This window comes from Oreochromis aureus, linkage group 13 (genome assembly GCF_013358895.1).
Source record: "Oreochromis aureus strain Israel breed Guangdong linkage group 13, ZZ_aureus, whole genome shotgun sequence".
Classification (NCBI taxonomy): domain Eukaryota; kingdom Metazoa; phylum Chordata; class Actinopteri; order Cichliformes; family Cichlidae; genus Oreochromis; species Oreochromis aureus.
In genome coordinates this window covers 16,936,008-16,956,813 of record NC_052954.1, presented here as the reverse complement: position 1 = coordinate 16,956,813, position 20,806 = coordinate 16,936,008, and the positions used below count along the sequence as shown (strand labels likewise).

At 38.9% G+C, this 20,806-nt stretch overlaps 3 protein-coding genes across 7 annotated transcripts in view; 1 reads left to right on the top strand and 2 right to left on the bottom strand.

The window, feature by feature from the left end:
* Positions 1-769: 769 nt before the first annotated feature.
* Positions 770-7,502, bottom strand: cutc (cutC copper transporter homolog (E. coli)). Of its 3 annotated transcripts, none has more exons than XM_031739055.2 (9): positions 7,408-7,502; positions 7,138-7,216; positions 6,827-6,886; positions 5,466-5,675; positions 2,812-2,847; positions 2,464-2,597; positions 2,314-2,341; positions 2,113-2,218; positions 770-1,965 (listed from the first exon to the last, which is right to left on the bottom strand). In XM_031739055.2, the coding sequence occupies exons 2-9, from the start codon at positions 7,205-7,207 to the stop codon at positions 1,854-1,856; spliced, it is 756 nt and encodes a 251-aa protein (XP_031594915.1). In that variant the 5' UTR covers positions 7,208-7,216; positions 7,408-7,502; the 3' UTR covers positions 770-1,853. The 3 variants fall into 3 exon arrangements, with proteins under 3 accessions (XP_031594915.1, XP_031594914.1, XP_039478016.1); XM_031739054.2 differs by having other exon boundaries at positions 7,321-7,447; XM_039622082.1 differs by having other exon boundaries at positions 2,464-2,570; positions 7,321-7,447.
* Positions 7,503-7,718: 216 nt separating this feature from the next.
* On the top strand, positions 7,719-13,221 carry LOC116319613 (cytochrome c oxidase assembly protein COX15 homolog). Its single transcript, XM_031738997.2, has 9 exons — positions 7,719-7,925; positions 9,116-9,297; positions 9,398-9,520; positions 9,660-9,846; positions 10,427-10,594; positions 10,721-10,802; positions 11,501-11,655; positions 11,801-11,914; positions 11,998-13,221. The coding sequence occupies exons 1-9, from the start codon at positions 7,851-7,853 to the stop codon at positions 12,127-12,129; spliced, it is 1,218 nt and encodes a 405-aa protein (XP_031594857.1). The 5' UTR covers positions 7,719-7,850; the 3' UTR covers positions 12,130-13,221.
* A 1,129-nt stretch (positions 13,222-14,350) lies between these two features.
* The window catches only part of LOC116319614 (Kv channel-interacting protein 2), a 41,321-nt gene continuing 34,865 nt past the window's right edge, over positions 14,351-20,806 (bottom strand). For 2 of the 3 annotated variants that reach the window (XM_039621822.1, XM_039621821.1), the window contains exons 2-8: positions 17,128-17,252; positions 16,932-17,001; positions 16,489-16,559; positions 16,171-16,278; positions 15,854-15,958; positions 15,649-15,711; positions 14,351-15,394 (exon numbers count right to left, since the gene is read on the bottom strand). In XM_039621822.1, the coding sequence (XP_039477756.1) occupies positions 15,347-15,394; positions 15,649-15,711; positions 15,854-15,958; positions 16,171-16,278; positions 16,489-16,559; positions 16,932-17,001; positions 17,128-17,199 (537 nt within the window). In that variant the 5' untranslated portion in view covers positions 17,200-17,252 and the 3' untranslated portion in view covers positions 14,351-15,346. The other variant, XM_039621820.1, reaches the window with a different exon arrangement.

Genomic DNA, 20,806 nt, shown 5'->3' with positions numbered 1-20,806 from the left:
AAGCAAAGATAAGCCAAACAAAAACTGAATAATAAAATGTCTGTGCAGTGTGTCAAAAGTCAAATAAAAACAATTAAAGAAACTAGCTTTTAATATTTCAACCAAGTCAAATTATTTTAGGGAAAGCTTATCGTATTGTGTATAATGCAAAATATATATATTTTTTAAAGACAGAAGATGTAATCTAATATGAAAATTGAGGCACATCCATGAGGTAGGTTCCTGAATTAATTGAAAAGTCAGATGTCCTGGTTTTCATCACAGTTCTAGTTTGGAGATCATTGCAGTGTTTGGATATAATAACAGACTGCAAAATGAACAGCACATTCATGGTTTTAAAGCTTCATAACAACCCAGTCAGAGCTGAAAGTGTAGCATGCTTCTCTTAAAACATACAAACAGACCTGTATAGTATGACTTGTTGCAAGTTGTTACGCGTTAGTATAAGTTATTAAGGCTTCAGTCAGGTTTCTAAAGTGTTGTGAGAGTCAAAATTCTTCTTTGTTGTTGTTTTTCATGTGTTTCCACATCATATTTTGTGGCTTCACAGCATAGTGCTTAACATATTTAACACAGAATTGTATTTAAACACAGCTTATAAGTTATATTTTGATTGTATTTATTTACTTTTTTGGCTCGCAGCAGTTTGATGTTTTAGATATTTACAAAGTCAATTCAACCTGGCGTGATGAAATATGACTATTTAACTTCTTAACCTTACACCCATTGACCTTCAACACAAGTGTTAATAAATAACACAAAGTAAACCTAACTGTTGAAATGTCTTTTATTGCATCAGGACCAAAGTAATCAAGTCACATTGTTTTCATTGAAAAAAGAAGAAGAAGAAGAAGAAGATGAATATGAACAGAGAAAAAACAAAAACAGGAAGTCACAACTCTGCATTATGTATCACTTTAAATAGGGAGTTACGTAAAATGGATATTTTGTTTTGCCATTTTAAAAAGCAGTTATCTTTCATTAGGAAATAATACATATTTTCAGTGTAGAAATCAACTGTAGTTGGACATACATGGGGGCATTACTGTGGCAATGTCATTTGTCAGTGTGCAGAGAGTTGTGAATCTGTTTGACCTGGATATGTAGTCTGTTTTATGAATGCCTTTAAAAAAATAAAATAAAAAAAAAATCTGTTAAGATGTGAGACCAGAGGTTCATGACTGTGTAAAATAACAGTCTGTGCATACATAGATCATCAAAACAAATCTAAAACTACAATGAAAAGTTTTTACCTGTGTAAAAGACTCAATATGTGAATTATACACTAACAACAAAAAAAGAAGAGTACAAATGGCCTTATTATTATTGAAAACTTTACAAACTACACATTTTTTCAGCTTTTTACCGCTTCTTATACTCCTCACAGCTGAGTGGCTTTTTAAACATCTCATATTTACAGAATCTTTTACACATACACCCAAAAAGTGAACTTTTACAGATTTGTGCACACATCTCCTGTATGTTTAAATTATTAACACATTTTAGCAAACCTGTTTTCCAAATCCTATAAATCAGACTGCACATCCAGACACATGAGCAGTTCTCTATGCACATTATTGGATGATATCACTAAAGAAGTGCTCCCATATATAGACATTCGCTTTATATCATATTATTCACAGATACTCTGAGATGCACTAATGTCTTTTCTCTCCAAACCCTACAAGGACTGATTCATTGGTGATTTTATATCTTAAAAGAAAAAAAACAAAAGGCAGAGCTTTCTGGCGATTATGACATTTATTTATGGAATTTAATCAGTACACATCAGTATTATTACTCATGATTACTTTTGAGGTATATTTTTTCAGTCTATCATGACTGTTACACAGTCACAAGGTATTTTTGGCTATTGCGTTTAGAGTTCGGACTTTGCTCACATCTGCCACCTTCAGGCCGTACTCAGGTGCTGAGAAAGAAGCTCCCATTGAGACGCAGGTGTTCCTGCACAACATGATGAGAAAAGCAGAAGAAGAGATTTATACAGAAAAAATAATAATTCGATCGACATGAAGTTACAAGAAGTCTCCTAGTGCATGCAACCAAAGGGACAAATCCCACCTCTCGCCTGAGACTGGAAAATAAACACACCTGAACTTCATTGCAGATTCCCGGCTGGAGCGGGCTGAGCAGTGAAACTCTTGAGCCCCTGACCCCTCTAATATTCTCTGCAGGTTCCTTTCTGTGATACCTCCTCCTGTTATTAAAACAAAAACAGTGGCAGTGAATAAATAAATAAGATTGTAAAAATACGCACATAAATAACAAACGAGCAATGGCAGAGGCACTAACCTGGCATTATGATAATTCTGCCCTTAGCCTGTTGAGTAGAAATGATGTGAAAATTAAAGGTTTTATGAAAGATCGAGAACAATAACCTAGCAGCTATTAGAGTTTCATATGTCTGGATGTAAAGAAAGACATTCATATGGGTCCACGTACTTGATCAACAAGCCGTTTAATGAGAGGCAGTCCCTCCAAAGCGGAGCTGTCACAGCCACTAGTCAACACACGCTCGAACCCTAACGATATCAGCGCCTCCAGAGCTACTGCTGGGTCATGAACCATGTCAAAAGCTGCAGTAGGATCATGATTAGTGTCATAATAAAAGCCCAGGCTTAATAATATATCATTAAGACGTTCTATACCTTTCCGGAGCTATACCTGATAATAGCATTATGCAAGGCTTTTATTCCATTAAGAATTTGTGATGCTTTTTAAGTGTAACTGTAGCTGAAAAGAATTTTAAAAGCTTAAAGCTGAAAAGCACTTTCAAGGAGAAACTTTTACCTCGGTGGAAGGTGACAGGCAAGGGACGGGCAGCAGCTAGTGTGCAAAAAAGTAAGAAAACAAAAGAAAGAAATGGAAAAGTACAAAATGTCAAACAAAAGTGCAAAACTGTGAAATAAGACTTGTATATTATAAGCATTTTTTTCCTACCTTTATGAAAGCCATCACTCAGCCAGCTGTACTGCTATACTCTATATCAAAGATTGTTGGCTTCACTTTTTTGTACTGCATATTGCAAGTAACAATGCAAGGATAGTGACAAAAACTTGAGATAATATACAGTGTCTGATTTTTGGAGGTTAGCCCTACCATGTTCTGAGGTCTCAGTAGGACCTTTGGAAATATGATGACCTCATGGTGCTGGTTGATTTTGCTTAACATGGGTCACAAATATCTTGTGGAGATGTAGTGCATTTCCTTCTCTGGACAGCTGACATATGACGGGGTAAATAAAACCTTGTGTGAGATTAAAACTGGATTACCAAGCCTGCTTCAACACGTATCTTCATAACAAGCCGTGTCCCATAATAAATTATCTATATTTGCATAGTAAAAATACAAATATTGGATACTCAAGCCTACTAGTTCAAACTCTCTGCACTCCTGACAACCTGTAAAATTTTCCTCTTTCACAAAAACAAAATTACTGAAACAAACTGGTGTCTGTTTCAATGTTATCCCTTGACTAATGGCAAAAATTCAGAGCAAAGTGTCCATCAGCTGATTGGATGATTTGAACTTTTCTGGTATGCTTTTACTTACAAGTGAATGGGTTATTTAAACCAAAACAATGTAATTTAATAAATGTTTTGGAGGTAAGCGAAACAGTCTGCAGGACATTCATTTGTTTTGCACACTATCATGTCTGCACCTCCTAATACAGTTTCCGGAAGATCTTTTGTTGATCCCTTAATAAATAATTAACTCAAGTTAAGGTCAAACGCTCATGTTTAGACTGTAATTGCTTTAGGCCTTGTAAAATTATTGGTGTTCTTTTTAAGTGAAAACGTGAAGAATGAAGGGTACACAAATATTGGCTCTTGTGTGTTTTGCCAGCTTTTTCAGAACTTTACAATTTAACAGCAAGTTCATGTTTATTTTTACTTTTTGTGGCTAAATAAAAGGTACCACACTGAAGGAAATGGAAGGAAATCTCATGTGACATGATTAATATAGAGACACAGTCCCGATCAAAAGTTTAAGACCACTTGAAAAATGGCAACAATGGCCTGTTTCAGTTTAAGCGTTGTTTTCAATAAATTGTAATCTCAAATAAATGTTTTGTCTCACACCCATTTCTTCTTGTTGCATGTTGAAGCTCTACTTGGAAGCTTGTTAAGACCCAGCCATGCAAAATACGATTTTTTTTTGTGCCATTTTTCAACTTTTGATCAGGACTGTATTATTGTTCTGTCTTATCACTGAAAAGTGACCAAAAATCTTGGACAAAATAATTAAATTTCTGTGGTTTGTACACTACTGTGATAATATTTTGCCTTTCTGACTTGCATTTCATTTTTTAGGAAAGTATATTTAGAATATTGCAGTATTAGAAACAATCTGGGGATACTATTTGGAATAAATCACAAGTCTCTACAATATAAACCAGAAATATTTAATTTTGAAAGAAGGCATATGTTTTTGTGTACTTTTTCTAAAGGTTGATGGTGTTTCCTCAATCTATCAAACTCATAGATATAATTCCCATAACTATTGGTTTATTTTTAGTGTTACTCTATATATTCTGTCTGGCCTTTTCCTTTTAAAGCATTACCAAGTGCTTTCATCCTATGGGGGGAATAAACGTGTTATCTGTGTTTGGATTGCCTTAAACCAGATACAATCACCTTTGATGGCTCTAAGGTCAGCATACAGCAATGGTGCCTCTCCAAAATGGCGAACATTTTGTCCGACATTTGGAAATGTAGTTGGCACCTTGTAGGTGATTGTTCTTTCTTGAAATGGGTTTTTAAAAAGGCAACCCACAGCTAGCAGCCGAGGAGGAGAATAACATGTGAAACGTCTGAACAGCAGCACGCTTCTACCCGCACTCTACATCTGTCAAGTCAGATTAACATCCATTTTTGACTTGCTGTGCAGTAATAAAGATGGATTTTGTTCACCATGAAAAGCGACTTTCGTCTCAGCACACCTGTTTATTTGTCATTTCTTAGCTTTCCACGTGTGCAGCTGGCCTTTTGTAACCTTGTTGCTTGTATGGCCACCGATGTACTCATCATGTTGTCAGACCACCACTAACTCATACTAAATATGGCACCTCTCACAACAACATGCTTTAAGCCATGTGAGAGCTCTTTTGTGAATGACATAACACTGAAATAGCAAACAGCTCCTTATTATAAGTGACTTATTATTTTTCAGCCCTCACAATTTTGAAATAATTTATGAAAGAGCTATATTGCATCTTTTGTTGGTGATGTGAATCATCCTTAGATTTAAATGTAGTGACTGAACGCTTACACATGATTTTGCTTCAAATTGAATGTGAGAAGGAACAACCTCACATCCTGCATCTTTTCAAATGTTTCCCTTCTGATTTAGTGGAACTTACATCACTGAGAGCATCCTGCTCATTGTTATTTAGAGTTCTGTAATTGCTAACAAATCAGGCCAAATATATAAAGAGACCATACCCAATAACTCCATGCAGAGCTCTGCATCCACCCGTCCATCTTCTGTCAAGGCACCCAGAACTAGTCCATCGGCTCCTTGGCTCTTCATAAGCTCTATGTCCTTCCTCATCACCTCCACTTCCAGGTCGGAGTACAGGAAGTCGCCCCCACGAGGGCGTATCATTACATAGATGGGAATTTTGACATACTGCTTCACTACATGTAGCAGACCTGCAGTAAAGCACAGGCGGAATTATGTGTCATGCAACAAATGCCCAGGCTTCGTATATAAAATAGGATAATGCTTAGTACAGACTATGGACTACTGAAGTCATAGTCAATTGGGTTCAAGTTATAAAGGCATTATATGTATTAATATGAAACTACAAATCAGAGGGTGGAATAAAATTGTTCAACAGTGGTTGCAGTATTGGATTAAAGAGTAGGTATGTATATTACACATTCATAATAAACTGGTATGGTACAATGTAGGGGAAGCAGTGGAAAAGAGAACGTCAAAAGTAATAAAAACCAATAATAGACATGAATAGACATAACAGCTGACACAACATCCATCATGTCTATGACTTTATCCCACCAAACTGAACCAGTGTGACCTTTAGAGACATGATGACAGCAAACCTGCAGAGAGGGCGGTAAGAACGGCAAGGATCTACACACTTTAATGCTTTTCTTCCATGAACTGGGCTGCAGTCATATAGAAAGAAACTGCTTAGGAAGGTTTCTAACCAATTGAAGTGTGTCTAGGTGGCATAACAAGAGCCAATCGAGTTCTCTAAATACTAAGAAAAAGTTTGTATTCTTTTATTTTACCTCCCTTAGCAGAGGCCACACTGGAGCATGGTTTATGAAAGAAAAAGACATAATGGCATCCCATAATTCGAAGAGATGCACTACCTGACTATTTTTAAAAACAAACATAGCCATAATTAACAGTTAACACATTAACTGTGTTTTTTTATTCTATTTTATGTCATAGTCTGCTGATGTTTAGAATTTTTAAAGGCTATATAAACCCCCAGGTGACCTCTAAACATCATACTCCTACTTTTGAAGTAGAGCTGCGTGTACGAACAGTCAAATTCTATGTGCATCCGGTTCTTTTTTCCTAAGTCCTTATTAAATCTCTTTTTCCATGGAGGTCATAGTAATGTGATTGGGAAAGGGTAGGAAGTCTTTTTGACCCAAGCCTTGTCTGTTAAATAGTATTTAAGGATTTTCCAGAAGATGGCAGTAATGCAACTTGGCAGGTTCCAGTTGACTAAAACCTGAAAGATGTGCTGATGCCTGATGCGACAGCTTTTTTTTCCTTTTTTTTTTTGCTAGGGGTATCTGCAGATGCTAGAAGAAATCCTGCTCACCTAGACTCGGAGTGAGCCCACCCTCCAGAAGACTAGAGCACAGCTCAAGTCGACCTGCACCTGCCAGGACAGACAAGTTCAGATTACACCTATATAGACTTTTACAGCTTGTAATCTTTGAGGAATTAAATAACACTGCATGCCAATTTAATACTCATGGTAGAGATATGTCTGAGCTAGCACTTCAATATTATGCAACCTTTAACTCTGTTTTTAAGTAGAACTGCCTGTGCATGACCTCTCTAGCAAGCACGCCATAGTGAGTTTAATAGTACGGCATGACAGTGTTCACTACTGTTCACTTTACTGACCTCCTCGTTCAGCATTGACAGCAGACTCCACCGAGTCCACGCACACCTCCATTAAAAAGCACTCTGCCATACTGACAGTCTAATAAGAGACAGAAATACAGTTAGTGAGCAAACAAGATTACGTGAAAACTCCTCAGTTAACACGTTCATTCATCTTTAGGTTTTAACTACTACTACAGCTACCTGTTAAATCCACGTCTTATCGACTCATGGAACCGTATCAGTCGTTTATAAACGATATGAAGTCAGGTCATGTTTTGTGAGACTTACTTCAGCTCATACAGCTAGTCCGTAGATCACCGTTTTCCGGGTCGTTGAATTCAAAACACGCGATTAGACGGGTGAGAATATATAAACGTTTTAAGATGTATTACTGGGCGATATGAGACGTATGCCCGCCCATGCAGGATACGCCTGAAAGCAAAACAAGCCCCCCTCCCCCCAAACGTTTTAGTCTGTGGAATATAATTTTGAAAGCAAGGTATATTTTTTAGATGTATATATATATCATTTATGTTGAGTATGTTTTATTCCTGACAAAGAAAAAAACATGCATTTTATTTAGTGAGTAAATTTCTTGTGACGTCAGAAGGTCAAAGTTGAAACTGGCTGTTAGGAAACCAGCCGGGTGACAGCACAGTAACAAACGTGCTGAAGCTTTTGCAGCACTGTTGGATAACTTCAGCACTAGCGACGAGTCTTAGAGCACAGAGATGTTAATTTCGTCGTTGCGGACAACGATTTTTTGCGGGTGCAGAAGTGCTGGAAAGGGCTTTCAGTACAGCACCGTGAGTATGACTTGTGTTAGCCGCTAATTTTAGCCAATAGCTTAAGTAAGCATCATTGATAAGCATTGGGAAGGTCACACGCTGCCAGTAATATACACAATATGTCACATTACACATCTGTCAGCTGCTCTTTGTTCAGCTTTGTTTTTAATATTTGTTTGAATTAGTTAGGACAGGTAACACTAGCCGTCTAGGTGTACTCAAGAGTAGTCACGTCCGCCAGCTAACTTACATCACCCATGTCTAGGCAATGCAAACTCTTAGATAAGCATTTGAGCTGAAAAATAAATTCAGAATGGAAGAACTGATTTCATAGGCCCTTTAAGAATGTTTTTGATTTATCAGTAACTAAATTTCCAGAAACGATTGTGATATCAAATTCAGCAAAACCGACTTACTGCCTTTTTTTAAAGCTTGAAGTAAAGTAGGTTAATTAGGTCTTACATGTCTAAAACTATAGAATCACCTTACATGGGTTGTGCTTTCGTAATTTGTTAACATGCTGCTTATATGTGTGTGGTGCACTATATAGGAGGACAGCTAGACACTGGTGAGGTGTGGGGTAGCAGTGACAGATGGGTTCAAGGTGGTGGTGTCACAGCATCCAAAGCCACAGTGAAGAAGAAAGTGCAGGCAGTCGTGGGTGTGGGTGGAGACCAATGCCAGGGGTGATTTGTGATGGATAAGATAAAACTTTATTAGTCCCACACGTGGGAAATTTGTTGGGTCACGGCAGAAAGTGGACAGTGCAAAGTTACAAGCAGCAAAAATGAAGAAAAACAGGTGAATAGAATGAGATAAAAAGAATAACATGCAATATAAAATAGAATAAAATACTATGTTTCATCAGACAAATTACACTTACTGGTATTGCACGTGTGTGTGTGTGTGTGTGTGTGTGTGTGTGTCTGTCTGTCTGTCTGCATATGTGTGGTCATCTGCAAAGTCTTTGTTGTGGAGTCTGACAGCAGATAACAGGAACAGCTCCGGCTGAGCAGACAAAATTAAAGAAGAAAGGTTGAGATGGGTTGGACATGTGCAGAGAAGGGATAGTCGATGTACTGGATGAAGGATGCTGAGTGTGAATGACATTTAAAATGACATTTTTTTATAATAAGGTAAAGTTGAAGCTTTAATGCTTGCGTTGTCCGCCATCATTTCAAGCCCGTTCTCTCCTTTATTTACATTAGCGTTCACCTCTTCGAAAATGGCTCTTGAAGAGAGGTCACAGCACCGTCACAGTGGAGGGAGGAACGTCCACTTCAGCAGCAGCTTCTGTCCCCAGTGCAGCCTCAAATCACATAGTGGGTCGATGGTTACTTGGCTGCAGTGGACTGGTGGTTGGGGCTATTGTCTTGGGTGGTGTCACAAGGTACATATATTTTAAAATTAGCATTTCTGTATGTACTACTTACTCACTGAAGTACTGTTAACAGGCATTTACTACATTGCTGTATTTTTTTTTTAATTAGACTGACAGAATCTGGGCTTTCCATGGTTGATTGGCATCTGGTAAGAGAGATGAAACCACCACAGTCAGAAGCAGAGTGGGAAGCTGAGTTTTCAAAGTACCAGCAGTTTCCAGAATTCAAAATGTAAGGTCCCATCTTTCAGAATCACAGTACATAAAGGCCTGATAAATTTAATTAAATGTGTCTCTGTGTTATGTGTTGGTCTGGTCTTGACATGCGACAATTAGTTAATTTGGTATTATTATGTGTTTTGTTTGTTTAGATTGAACCATAACATGACTTTGCCAGAGTTTAAGTTTATCTTCTACATGGAGTGGGGACATCGTATGTGGGGCAGGCTGGTTGGCTTGGCATACATCCTCCCCACTATTTACTTCTGGAAAAAAGGATACTTCACTCGCTCCATGAAGGGAAAAGTGCTGGGTCTTTGTGGATTTGTCTTCTTCCAGGTAAGACACAGCTGTGGAAATGAGAAGATCACTGGAAATAATCATTACCTCACGCCTGATTTAGACCTCTGCAGTGCATCTTTGTAGAGCCTACATCATAACCTGCATAAGTAGCCATTGGTAAACTTATTTGTCCGTCAATGCTTTCTACCTCTTTGTGCGTTCTCTCACTTACATTCTGATACTTGCATCTTGTTTTCACACTGACATTGCTGACATTTGTGAGTCCTTATATTTTATGCTATAATTATCATTTCGTATATTGAGAAGTTAATCTCTCACTGACAAATTTAAAAACACTGGCGTAAAAGTAGCCAGAATTGTACAGAAGGAATCAGCTGTACTGAACAGGCCAGTCACATTAGTTGTGGTCTGCGTCGTTAGTTTCAGATGGGTTTTGGATTTACATCAGAGCTACAGTGTAGACTTAAAACTGAAGCATGAATTCCCAGTCACTTGTAGCTTTTTTTTTTCTTTTTTATTTAAATGGGTTGATTGTACTAATATTTAATAATTGTCACCATCAGGTTTATTATAAATGTAAAGTAAGGAATGTGTATACATGTGTGTGTTTTGTCAGGGCCTTCTGGGGTGGTACATGGTGAAAAGCGGGTTAGAGGAGAAGCCCGAGTCTCATGACATCCCTCGTGTCAGCCAGTATCGTCTGAGCGCTCATCTCGGTTCTGCCTTGTTGCTCTACTGTGCCAGTATGTGGACAGGGCTTACTCTGCTGCTGCCAGCTCACAGGGTACAGAGGGACTCTCTTACCTACAGAAAAAATACAAATGATAAATTCTGGAGAAATGTAAAGTGAAACAGTCTTTTTCTTTTCTTTTTTTTTTTTTAAACTTGAATGATGGCACCTTTTTCACAGATGGCAGAAACCAAAAAACTCATGCAGCTCAGGAGGTTTGCCAAGGGTACTGGTGGACTCGTGTTCCTCACTGCTCTTTCAGGTACTGCTGGATCTTGAGTGAATTTAGTGTCACAAATGGGGTCACAGAATCTGTCTACCGAAGTGCTGCTTTCAGTCTCAAGCCACTTTGGGGAAACAAAGTGAACTACCTGTAACTACAGCAAAATTGCACAGAAATTTCCTCAAAAAAGCAGGATGTTAATAGTGAAGACAGCCATCATAGAAGCATAGGTGTTCTTTAAAGTGGCACTTGTTCTGACAGAACATAGGAAGCTCTTGGTAAATGGCAATGATGCTAGAGGAGCAGTTAGAATTTGACATGTGCAAATGGTTTTCAGTCCCGGAAGAGTAGGTGTCCACAATACATCCTCAAAGTGTTCTGCTTATTTGCATCTGTGCAAACTATGCCAGTCACCTCACTGTCTGTATGAAGCTTCACACTTTGACTCTGAAACTTATGGTTAAAGGAAAGACATTTGGGCTGGTACCCCATGTAATGTTTTTGGGATAAAATTTGAGTACTGTATCTTGGCTTTTGGTAAATGTTGAAACAAAAAGCTTATTCACCTGGTTTGATATTAATCGAAAGGTCTTTTGTAAAATTGGCTCTTAGAGGGCAAATGGGTTGAGTGGTTGTGCAGAAAAGTAAAGTTAATGTAATTAAAGGCATTACAAATGTGGTTTAATCTCTATTCATGGAGATGTATTTGAATCATTTATGCATGTACCTTTACACAGGTGCCTTTGTTGCTGGTTTGGATGCTGGGCTTGTTTATAACTCCTTCCCTAAGATGGCAGATAGATGGATTCCTGATGATCTGCTGGCCTTCTCTCCAACCCTCAAGAATTTCTTTGAAAATCCCACCACTGTGCAGTTTGATCATAGAATTTTGGTATGCTATTATAGCTAAAAAATGTTGGCATTACATTGTTATTATTCTCATTAAACACAATATTTCCAAGTTATATAACTCTTTTAGATTGATGTGTAATGAAATGTTAATATGTACCCCTCAAGATGTCTTTTTCTTTTCCCAGGGGATTACTTCTCTGACTGCAATTACAGGCCTATATCTGTTCTCAAGGAGAATGATGCTTCCCAAGAGGGCTAAGATTGCCATCAGCCTCCTGGCAGCAATGGCCTATACACAGGTAGGCTGGAAGACACTGTAATTGCTATACAAATAGGTCCATTACCCTTCAGTATAAACAAATTGTGCTTTTGTGCTTTTCAGGTTGCACTGGGTATCGCCACGCTGTTACTTTATGTCCCCACTCCGCTGGCTGCAACTCACCAGTCTGGCTCAGTGGCTCTTCTCTCGCTGGCTATTTGGGTTCTGGCAGAGCTTCGCAGAATGCCCAAGTAAATTTCTGCTGTTTTACAGACAAAAACCTATCCCTGGTCGCTGCAGGTCAAAGTTTTAAGAGGTAGTAGTGAACTCGGCATTGAGAGGAAAAACATGAAAAATGAGAAGAGTTCTTTATTTAATGATGGACTTTTCTGTATATGCTGAAGCATCTGTCCAGTGGGGTTTGTCAGCCCCGACTTAAAAAGCTCAAACAATGTCACCACTGCACATTGCAATCTTTTTTTTTTTTTTTTTTTTTCCCCCAATCATGAGTAATAGAAAATACAACACAAGTTAAACTTTATTTAAATAAAGATAATATTCCTAAAGAGAAAAACAAAATCACATTCATTAAATTCAGTTTTACTTGAGATTTTTTCCACCGGTCATCCTTGCCCCACTTGCTGTGCTCATGATACTTTACACAGGAGAGTCATTAAAAAAAAATGCATCAAGGCCGTCATCAGGAATAGACTCAAATGACTGCAAAAGCTTGTTGCTGTCAGAAGAAACCAACTTGTGAAGTGTTTTGCTGTGCCGGAAATTTCACCAGAACATGCACAAAACAAAACAAGAAAATTTTCAGCTTTAATAACCTGACAGTTGAAGGCTGTGTACATGGTTTGGAGTCAGCCGGTTATCTTCAGAAATGTAGACTGAATTACTGTTTTTGCTGATGTTCACACTTTTAAAAAGATTTTGGTTATGAAATTGTCACATGATCGGGTGAATCTGCATAGATACTACTGCCTGTTAGTGGAAGGAGACCTGGCTCCTGGGATGGTTTGTGTAATTATGTATATTTAAGTTGTAAACGTTTCCTGTTGACATTATGATGAATCATAATTTGAAAATTACTATGGACATTGCCTATTTCCCTTTTTTTGGACTTGTCACAGATGTGGAAAAAACAGGAATTTATGATGACTCTCCCAAAGCACTGAAAGTGTACCAGAATGAACAAAAGCAGGTCCTCACTTAAGCTGATATACACTGTTTTTTTTCCTGCTGTGACAGGTCAAAATGTCAAACGTTATTGCTACAGGTACTTTATCTCACTGAAAGGACTTATTTTAATAAAGACAATTTATGTATAGTCTGATAAATTCACACGCCAGTCCATTTTGCATAGTAACTGTGTTTTTTGTTTTTTTTTATTATCTCTGTACAAAATATACACATTTTGAATATGTTATGCAACCAGTTTAGGCTAGCTAGACAGTCAGTACCACGGGTTAGTAGGTTTTCATTGTTCTAGACACAGTACATGCGGGTATAGACAGGTTTTCCTTGTGTTTGGGGAAAAGAACAACTGTGGGCAGGAACAATCGGAGCCAAACCATTCTTCCAGAAAGTATAAATGTAAAAACTGCAGAACATAAAAAAAATAAGAAATTGCAGGGTTGGAAGTGCATATTTAACCAGGGCCGTTAGTGCACCCTTATAGTGTGCTCTGAGAGGAAGGAGACGTTGGGTGAGTGGGGAACATTATTGCTATTTCATGTTCGTTTCAGCTTTTAAGACACTTGCACCGATTTAATTACGGCCCGAGTGCCTTACATCATCTTACATTTGTGTTGCCTAGTTCTAGTGTGAAAAGAAGCAAATAAGTGGTTGCAAATTGCTCTAAAATAATTAATCTGAGCCTAATGGATGGGTTCACAACCTAAAATTGCACTTGACAGCGTGCAGGTAAACTACATGTAGTCTACCTCTTTTATCTCTGATTGCCCCTTGTCCAGCTTGATACCCGGTAACTCCCTCTTTCTTCACCCACAGGTGGGCTAAATGTCTTACCTTAAGTGGCTTTATGTACCTTTTTAATTGATATCTTCTCTTTGGTGTTAGAGGGAGAATAAGTGAACAATGGGGGCACAGAAAAAAGAAAACTGCTATCAAACCTTGTCTTGCACTTGCTATACACAATCACTTTATGCCTCCTTGAAATGGAAATAGTCTGATTTAATACAAAAAGGGTGTGGAGACTGTTGTTTTTTTCAAGTGGTAGAACTTGTGACAACCACATGACATTTCAGATTACAAGAAGTTCACAAATACAATCTGCAATCTAATAAACTTCTCTTTGAATGTATATTCATAGACTAGTACGATTGTGATATGTCATTCCCATGTCGAGAGAAGCTGCTAGGGTCAAAACGGCTCATTAAATTATAGTGCAATCCCCACATTGTACAGCCTAATATCACACCACTGGGAATGCTAGAAAATGTACAACAGTCAATAGACAACTACTGTTAGGATTGTAATAGTTTGGAAGGCCGGGAATTACTCTACCATATCCTGTGAATGAAGGTGGGTGTTGTGTCACAAAAGTCTTACATTTGTAAGACAGATGACATCTCCTTCTGTTACACATGCACGCACACATACACAAAGGGTGAGGCACCTGTGAATGACTAGGACAGCAGACAGACGAGCAGACTTTGGAGTATCTCTGTAAATACATAATTAGATATTAGTGACATCATCATGCTATATTGAAATCAGTCCCTTGTGGAAAAGAATGCGTTCGGAGCTCCCTCCGTAAGACGGGATCGCTCGGATCACCAATTTGTTGGTTGCTCCCTCAGGAAGTGTCTTTTTCTCTCTTGTCCACCAGGTGGCCGTAGATTCATTTCTATTTTTATGGCCAGGAAATGAGCCATGAGTCTTACGGCTCCAGGAAGGTGTTACCCACATGCACAGAGGCAGGATCAGGTTCACAATGCCATCTCTCAGCCATCACGGAGGAAAGGGGAAAAGTGATCTGAGATCAGGGTTTAGGGAGAGCATCCTTCTGAGTTCAACCAATAAAAGGCTGTGATAGTCCCTCCGTCAGCAAGAGCAATAAAAGTTCAAATAAAACAGGCAGGGGCTGGTTGGGTGTTAGGTGTGCAGGTGGCTGTGAGCCCACTGCTTGCTTTCTTTCTCTGTGTCTCTGGGATGAAACGTAAGGTTCTGCATGATGAGGATGGGCGCTGGGGACACTCCTTTGTTGCTTGGAGGAAGCCACTGGGGGGTCCAGTTAGAGGGAGGGGGCCCTCTCTGTGTCCTCAGGACTCAGCTCTCAACAGAGACACGAGCACAAGCTTGCAAGTCGGGAGACAGCCACACACACACAACACACATGCAGTCAGACGCTTTCTCTCTCTCTCTCTCTTCAATCCCGATTCCTCTTACACACCCATGCACACGTACCCCTCTCTGGTGCCAGTGTCCTCACTGGTCCAGATGTTTAGATGACATTGTCAAACAGCTGCATGGACTGCATGATGTTCTCATCCTACACAGAGGCAAGAGATGTGCATAAGTTTATGTGCAATTTGTGGTTTTATGGAGAGTTATGTTCAGAAAATAGTTCTTGGTCAGGTGCAGTGATTTCCTAGAAAGAGCAAGACTAGATGTCTCCCCTGACTTTCTTTATGCTACAATTAGCTCACTCTCCAGTTGTAGTTACGTGATTAGCGTGGTGGGATTCTAAAGAAGTGCATTTCTAAAAATGTTTTCAATACTCCTTCAGGATTTGGAATGGTCTACCTTTTTGCAAGACTCAATGAATTCATCTATGGTTACCACCCCATCTTTATTCCGGTCCATTTTCTGAAATGAAAATACAACAACCAGACATTTATTTGGCTAACAGCATCGTTGTTTTCCCAAAAACAATATTGGTGCCATCAATATTTCTCTGCTTTTAAACAATCATTAAATGAGGGGGAAAGAAAACATTGCTATGTTTGACCTGGAAGAAGCTCTCCACATGTTCTCTTGGGGCATCGTCCTGCATGGTGGGGTATGTGTATTTCCCCATCATGTCATAGATGGACTTCATGATGTCCAGCATCTCCTGTAAAGTGTATGGAGAAACAGAGAAAACAGTATTGAGAATTTCCAATAAAAATGATTTTTTTTTTTCATTGTGTGATGGAAAATGTCATGGATAGATATTCTGACAGAAACCTCCACATACTTGCAAAATACTGATAATGAGTAATCATCAGCAAGTAATTCAAAGGGACCAAGAAATCAACAAATCCAACACAATCACATGTGTGTTACCTCTTTGGTGATGCAACCATCCTTGTTCAAGTCATAGAGGTTGAATGCCCAGTTTAACCGGTCATTAATGGTCCCTCTCAGGATGATAGACAGGCCAAATACAAAGTCCTGCGACATAAGCGGGAACGATTTCCTGCATTGTGTTATCTTTACTTAAATGTTGACACAGTAAATAAAGCCAAACCTTTATCACAGCCTAATCTGGGTGTACAAATACATATTTGTGTGGAAACACAAGTGATGACAAATTTCAGAAGAGCGCACGTTTTCCTTTATTCCTCAAAAGAAGCTGATATGTAAGAATAGAATAGAGCTTACCTCGAAACTAACCGAGCCGTTTTTGTTCGTGTCGAAGGCTTCAAACAGGAAATGTGCATACATACTTGAATCTGCAAAGGTAGAGACTTACAGTAACCCGTGTGCCCTCAAAACATGTCTTTGAACAGCTGCGATTAGCAGCAGTCTAAATATAGAGTAGATATAAAAATAATTTCAAATACAACTGGAGGCGAGTGGTTAACATTTCATCAACCTAAATATTGTGAAATGAAAAATCACTTTGCCTCTCCGCAGTGCACATACCTCAGTCCAGCCGAGTAGACTTAGAGTAAGATAATTATATTCGCTTCACTGTCATGACAAAAAGCTAAATTAACATTAACAACTGTTGTTTGAACTTTTATTTTTAATTTAATTTTGAAATAAATTAAACTAAACTGGCACTGTTGGACCTCTTCGTGCTTATTGTTGGGAGAACTCACCTCCCTGAGGGAAGAACTGGGAGTAAATGTTCTTAAAGTTCTCCTCATTTACCACACCACTTGGGCACTCCTGGGAAAACAAATAAAGAAAATAAATTTTTAAAAATGTAAACTCATTAATTCCCATCTTGCACAGGATATGCACACATGCAGCTAGAACCCCTGTTTTCTTACTGTCTTCTGTAACCAGACCTACATTTTTGAAGCCCCTGTAGAGGACTTGGAGCTCCTTTTTGGTAAACTTAGTTTGCTCCTGCAGCTTGTCCATGCTTTCAGGGCGATGGCACACAGTGGATAACTCAAAGTCATCTTCCACGCTGTCTGTGAGGGACAGATAAGTTTTAGTTAGCATCTACACCACATTAACCCCCAGTGTAGCCATGACCTGGCCAAGATATCTAGCTGAAGTTATCAAATGGATCTTGAGCTTATCATAAAGTTTAAATCTTATACAGAAGACATGGAGAACATTACTAATTATTGTGATATTTTAATGAATTAAACATAAATACGATTTTCCATACATGGCTGTGAGATTACTAGCGCTAGAAATTTCCACACATCTTTGTAGCATCTTAAGTATTATCTGAAAAGCTGAAGCAAACTACAGACAACGAGTGGCCTGTGAGGAAGTGGAAGAAGAGGTTTATCATTCATAAAAATGGAAGAGACATTTAAAAAGTTCAAAGTAAAGACACTGCCAGATATTTCTTATTCCATTTGCATTCTAGCTGGAACCTATTAGCTTTCACCTGACTTTGACCTCTGTACTATAAACCAGGTATTTCTGGTATATAAAATACCAACACACACACATTCCAGTACCCAAATATATGGCACACGCCTCAAATCACAAAAAGAAAAACAGCTCTGACCCACAATCCACAACACCAGATAGTTGTAGAGTTTTTGGAGTCTGTAAGGGTGTATGTGGATTTATGTGTAGCCTGAATGTTTTGATGTGACTTTATCCACACAAGCGTCTGCGCCAGTCTTCTCAACTGACTAAAGAGGCAGGTAGGAGAAAGCAGAGATGTATAGAGTGAAAGAGCACTTGCTTTGACTGATTGAGGGGGTAGTCGAAGGCTTGCAGCACGGCAGCAGTTTGAGGAATCGCTGCTTTATGGTTTTTTTGCTTTGGCTGGTGGAAGGGTTACCTGAAATCACCAACCATAGCACAAGAGTTAGATACACATACACGCAAGTCTGTGATTTACACGCACACACATGCCTATAAAGTCATGCAACGGACAGATTCAACAACAGACGGATTCATGCTGCTGACTTGGCTTAGCAAAGGGAGACCACCAACTTCAAGCTGTAGATAGTACCACCTGCACTCAGTTTCACCCCAATAAACACACAGTTTACCCCATAAGACTGACTTGTATCACGGTGCCATATCCAGTACACTGACTTTAGAAATATTAGTGCCGAGTATACCAATTCAAAACATAAACCAGTATTGTACTCACATTCAGCTTAAACAACCACTTAATGGTAATGGAAAGCAATTTGCAAGAAGGGTGTACAGAAAAACAACCTCAGCCAGAGCCCATAACATCTACCAGAGATTGTTTTGTGTGTCACGAAATGAATATTAGTAGACGTAAAACACATTGGCACAGATAAACCTGGGTACTTACTGCAAAGAGGTCCACATATCCCTTTAAGGAGGACCCCAGCAGTCTGAGGGATGAAGTAGGACATGATGGACTGAAATCCAACACAACCACAGCACCCCCACTGATTTATCTCACCTTTGTTATGTCTCACACTGTTATCTCTCTGCTCTGTGGAGCATCAGGGGCTCTGGCCCTCCTGACAACATGTGTCTCTGGCATCATTTGCAACCAGAACAGGCAGAGCCCACTCTCCAAGCATACCAGATTCTCCTATCGAGCAGTCTCACAGAGGCTCAGCCATAGGCACAAGGGTCTGCTTGTGGGCAAGTGTGGGGTTTTTTTGCAAACAGGCTCATCAGCTGACAACAATGCAGACGTAACAATCAAATGCTTCACAACCAGTGAAATGTGCAAAAATAAGTCAGAAAATGTCCAGTGTAACCCACAAAAGATTAATCATGGAGTAAGTGGAGCCATAAAATGAATGAATAAATTAATGACCTTTATGATATTTTAATATCTTAACTTCCAGAAACCTTCAGAACAGCTATTAAATGGACCTTGAGATGAGTGTTTCATTACCTACTTGTAATTTCTTCATAGACTATTGTTAGTCTAATTAACAGTGTGTATCGCTCATTATAGTTCATCATATTCAACATAAATAGCAACTATAGGTGTCAAAGAAGTGACGACAGTGTGCAATACATCAATTCGAAAGAGACAGTAAAGAAGCATACCAACAATGTATGAACACTAGTTACGCCTACATTGTTTTTAGTGCTCCAAAATCAGACATTTTTTGTTATTATAACACTGAAATCAACATATCAGTACAGCAAAATGCTAAATCATAACATTTCTATGATTGGAAACTCTCTTGGGTAGCATTACAGATTACAGTTTGAACTGATCAGCATGCGTTATACTGATATGAAGGCCAAAACAGAGACACAAACAAACAGAAATGAACAAAAAAAACGCTGTGATATCTACTGCCTGTGCTCCACACGGAACACTGAGTTTTAAATACTTGTGAGACCCATAAAAAGCCAAATCTGCTGGAGACTGTCAGTGATTAGATGTGCTTGTTTAGAGACACATTTTCCTGGCTCCCTTTTAAAGCCCTCGCTCCATCTTTGTTATTTTGTCTGTATTTTTGTCCTTTTCTGGCGTTAAAATTTCTTGTTGTGATGTCTCAGTAAATGTGCTTTAGATGTCATGGCTATGATTCTCCTGAAATAGAGGTATTTGATCTCAGAGGCATTAACCTGAATATGCACACATGTCTATCTATCTATCTATCTATCTATATCTTTTTAATATCCTCCATACTAACAGAGTCCTATGTCAAAAACAAGTAGGTTACTCCACTCCTTGAGCAACTGAAGACACGTGATCAATTTGTTCTCTAGCCTTTGAAGTTAAAATTGTTTTTTGAGTGGCATTGACAATGAGACCAGAACTTCTTTCATTCTGGCCTGAGTAGGCAGAAAAGTAAAAAAAAAAAAAACTGTGTTCCTCGGTTATTGTGCAGCATCACGATGCTCTTACCCAGCATGCCCTGTAGTGATTGTGCAATTAGAGCGCAATAGTTTCCCTCAGGGCACACTGACAGACCATCACAACACTTCAGGAAGTAAGAGAACAGCTCTATTTTTAGTAAAATGGCGGCAGCACATTTTTGGCAATATTTAGTAACTTTTGAAGAAACTTCATAAACTCGAGAACTCTGAGGATTTTCTCAAGGAATGCAGAAAATCACGTGTAAGCCCTGAAACACAGGGAAGACAGCAAGCATCACGTATACACTGTACTGCTTAGTGTCTGTGCAAGTCCAACACTGGGACTTTTAGTTATGATCTCCAGGAGTGAAGCAGTGCAGAGCTACATTTTAAAAGTGGTTCGGTTAGTTCCCCAAGCACCTTTAGTTTTAAATGAGTCCGGGGACCTTTACCTTTACTTTCCACTTCTCCTTCGTCTTTTTCTTCTAAACTGCAATCAAGCTGGTTAGTAAGGTTGGAGGCAAAAAACCACCAAAAAAACAAAAGAGAGAGAGAGAATGATGCTCAAAATCAGTGCAGCAGAGGAATTTCCCCAAATGCCTCCACTGTTACAGCCTTGCTGTCTGGTAAAAGCTTGACTGTTCCAAACAGCACAGTCCCAGTCTGCCATGCAGCCTTAAAAATGTGTGGCCTCAGGGTGCGCTGGTGGCACTGTGGTTAAGACACATGTCACATAGCTGCAACC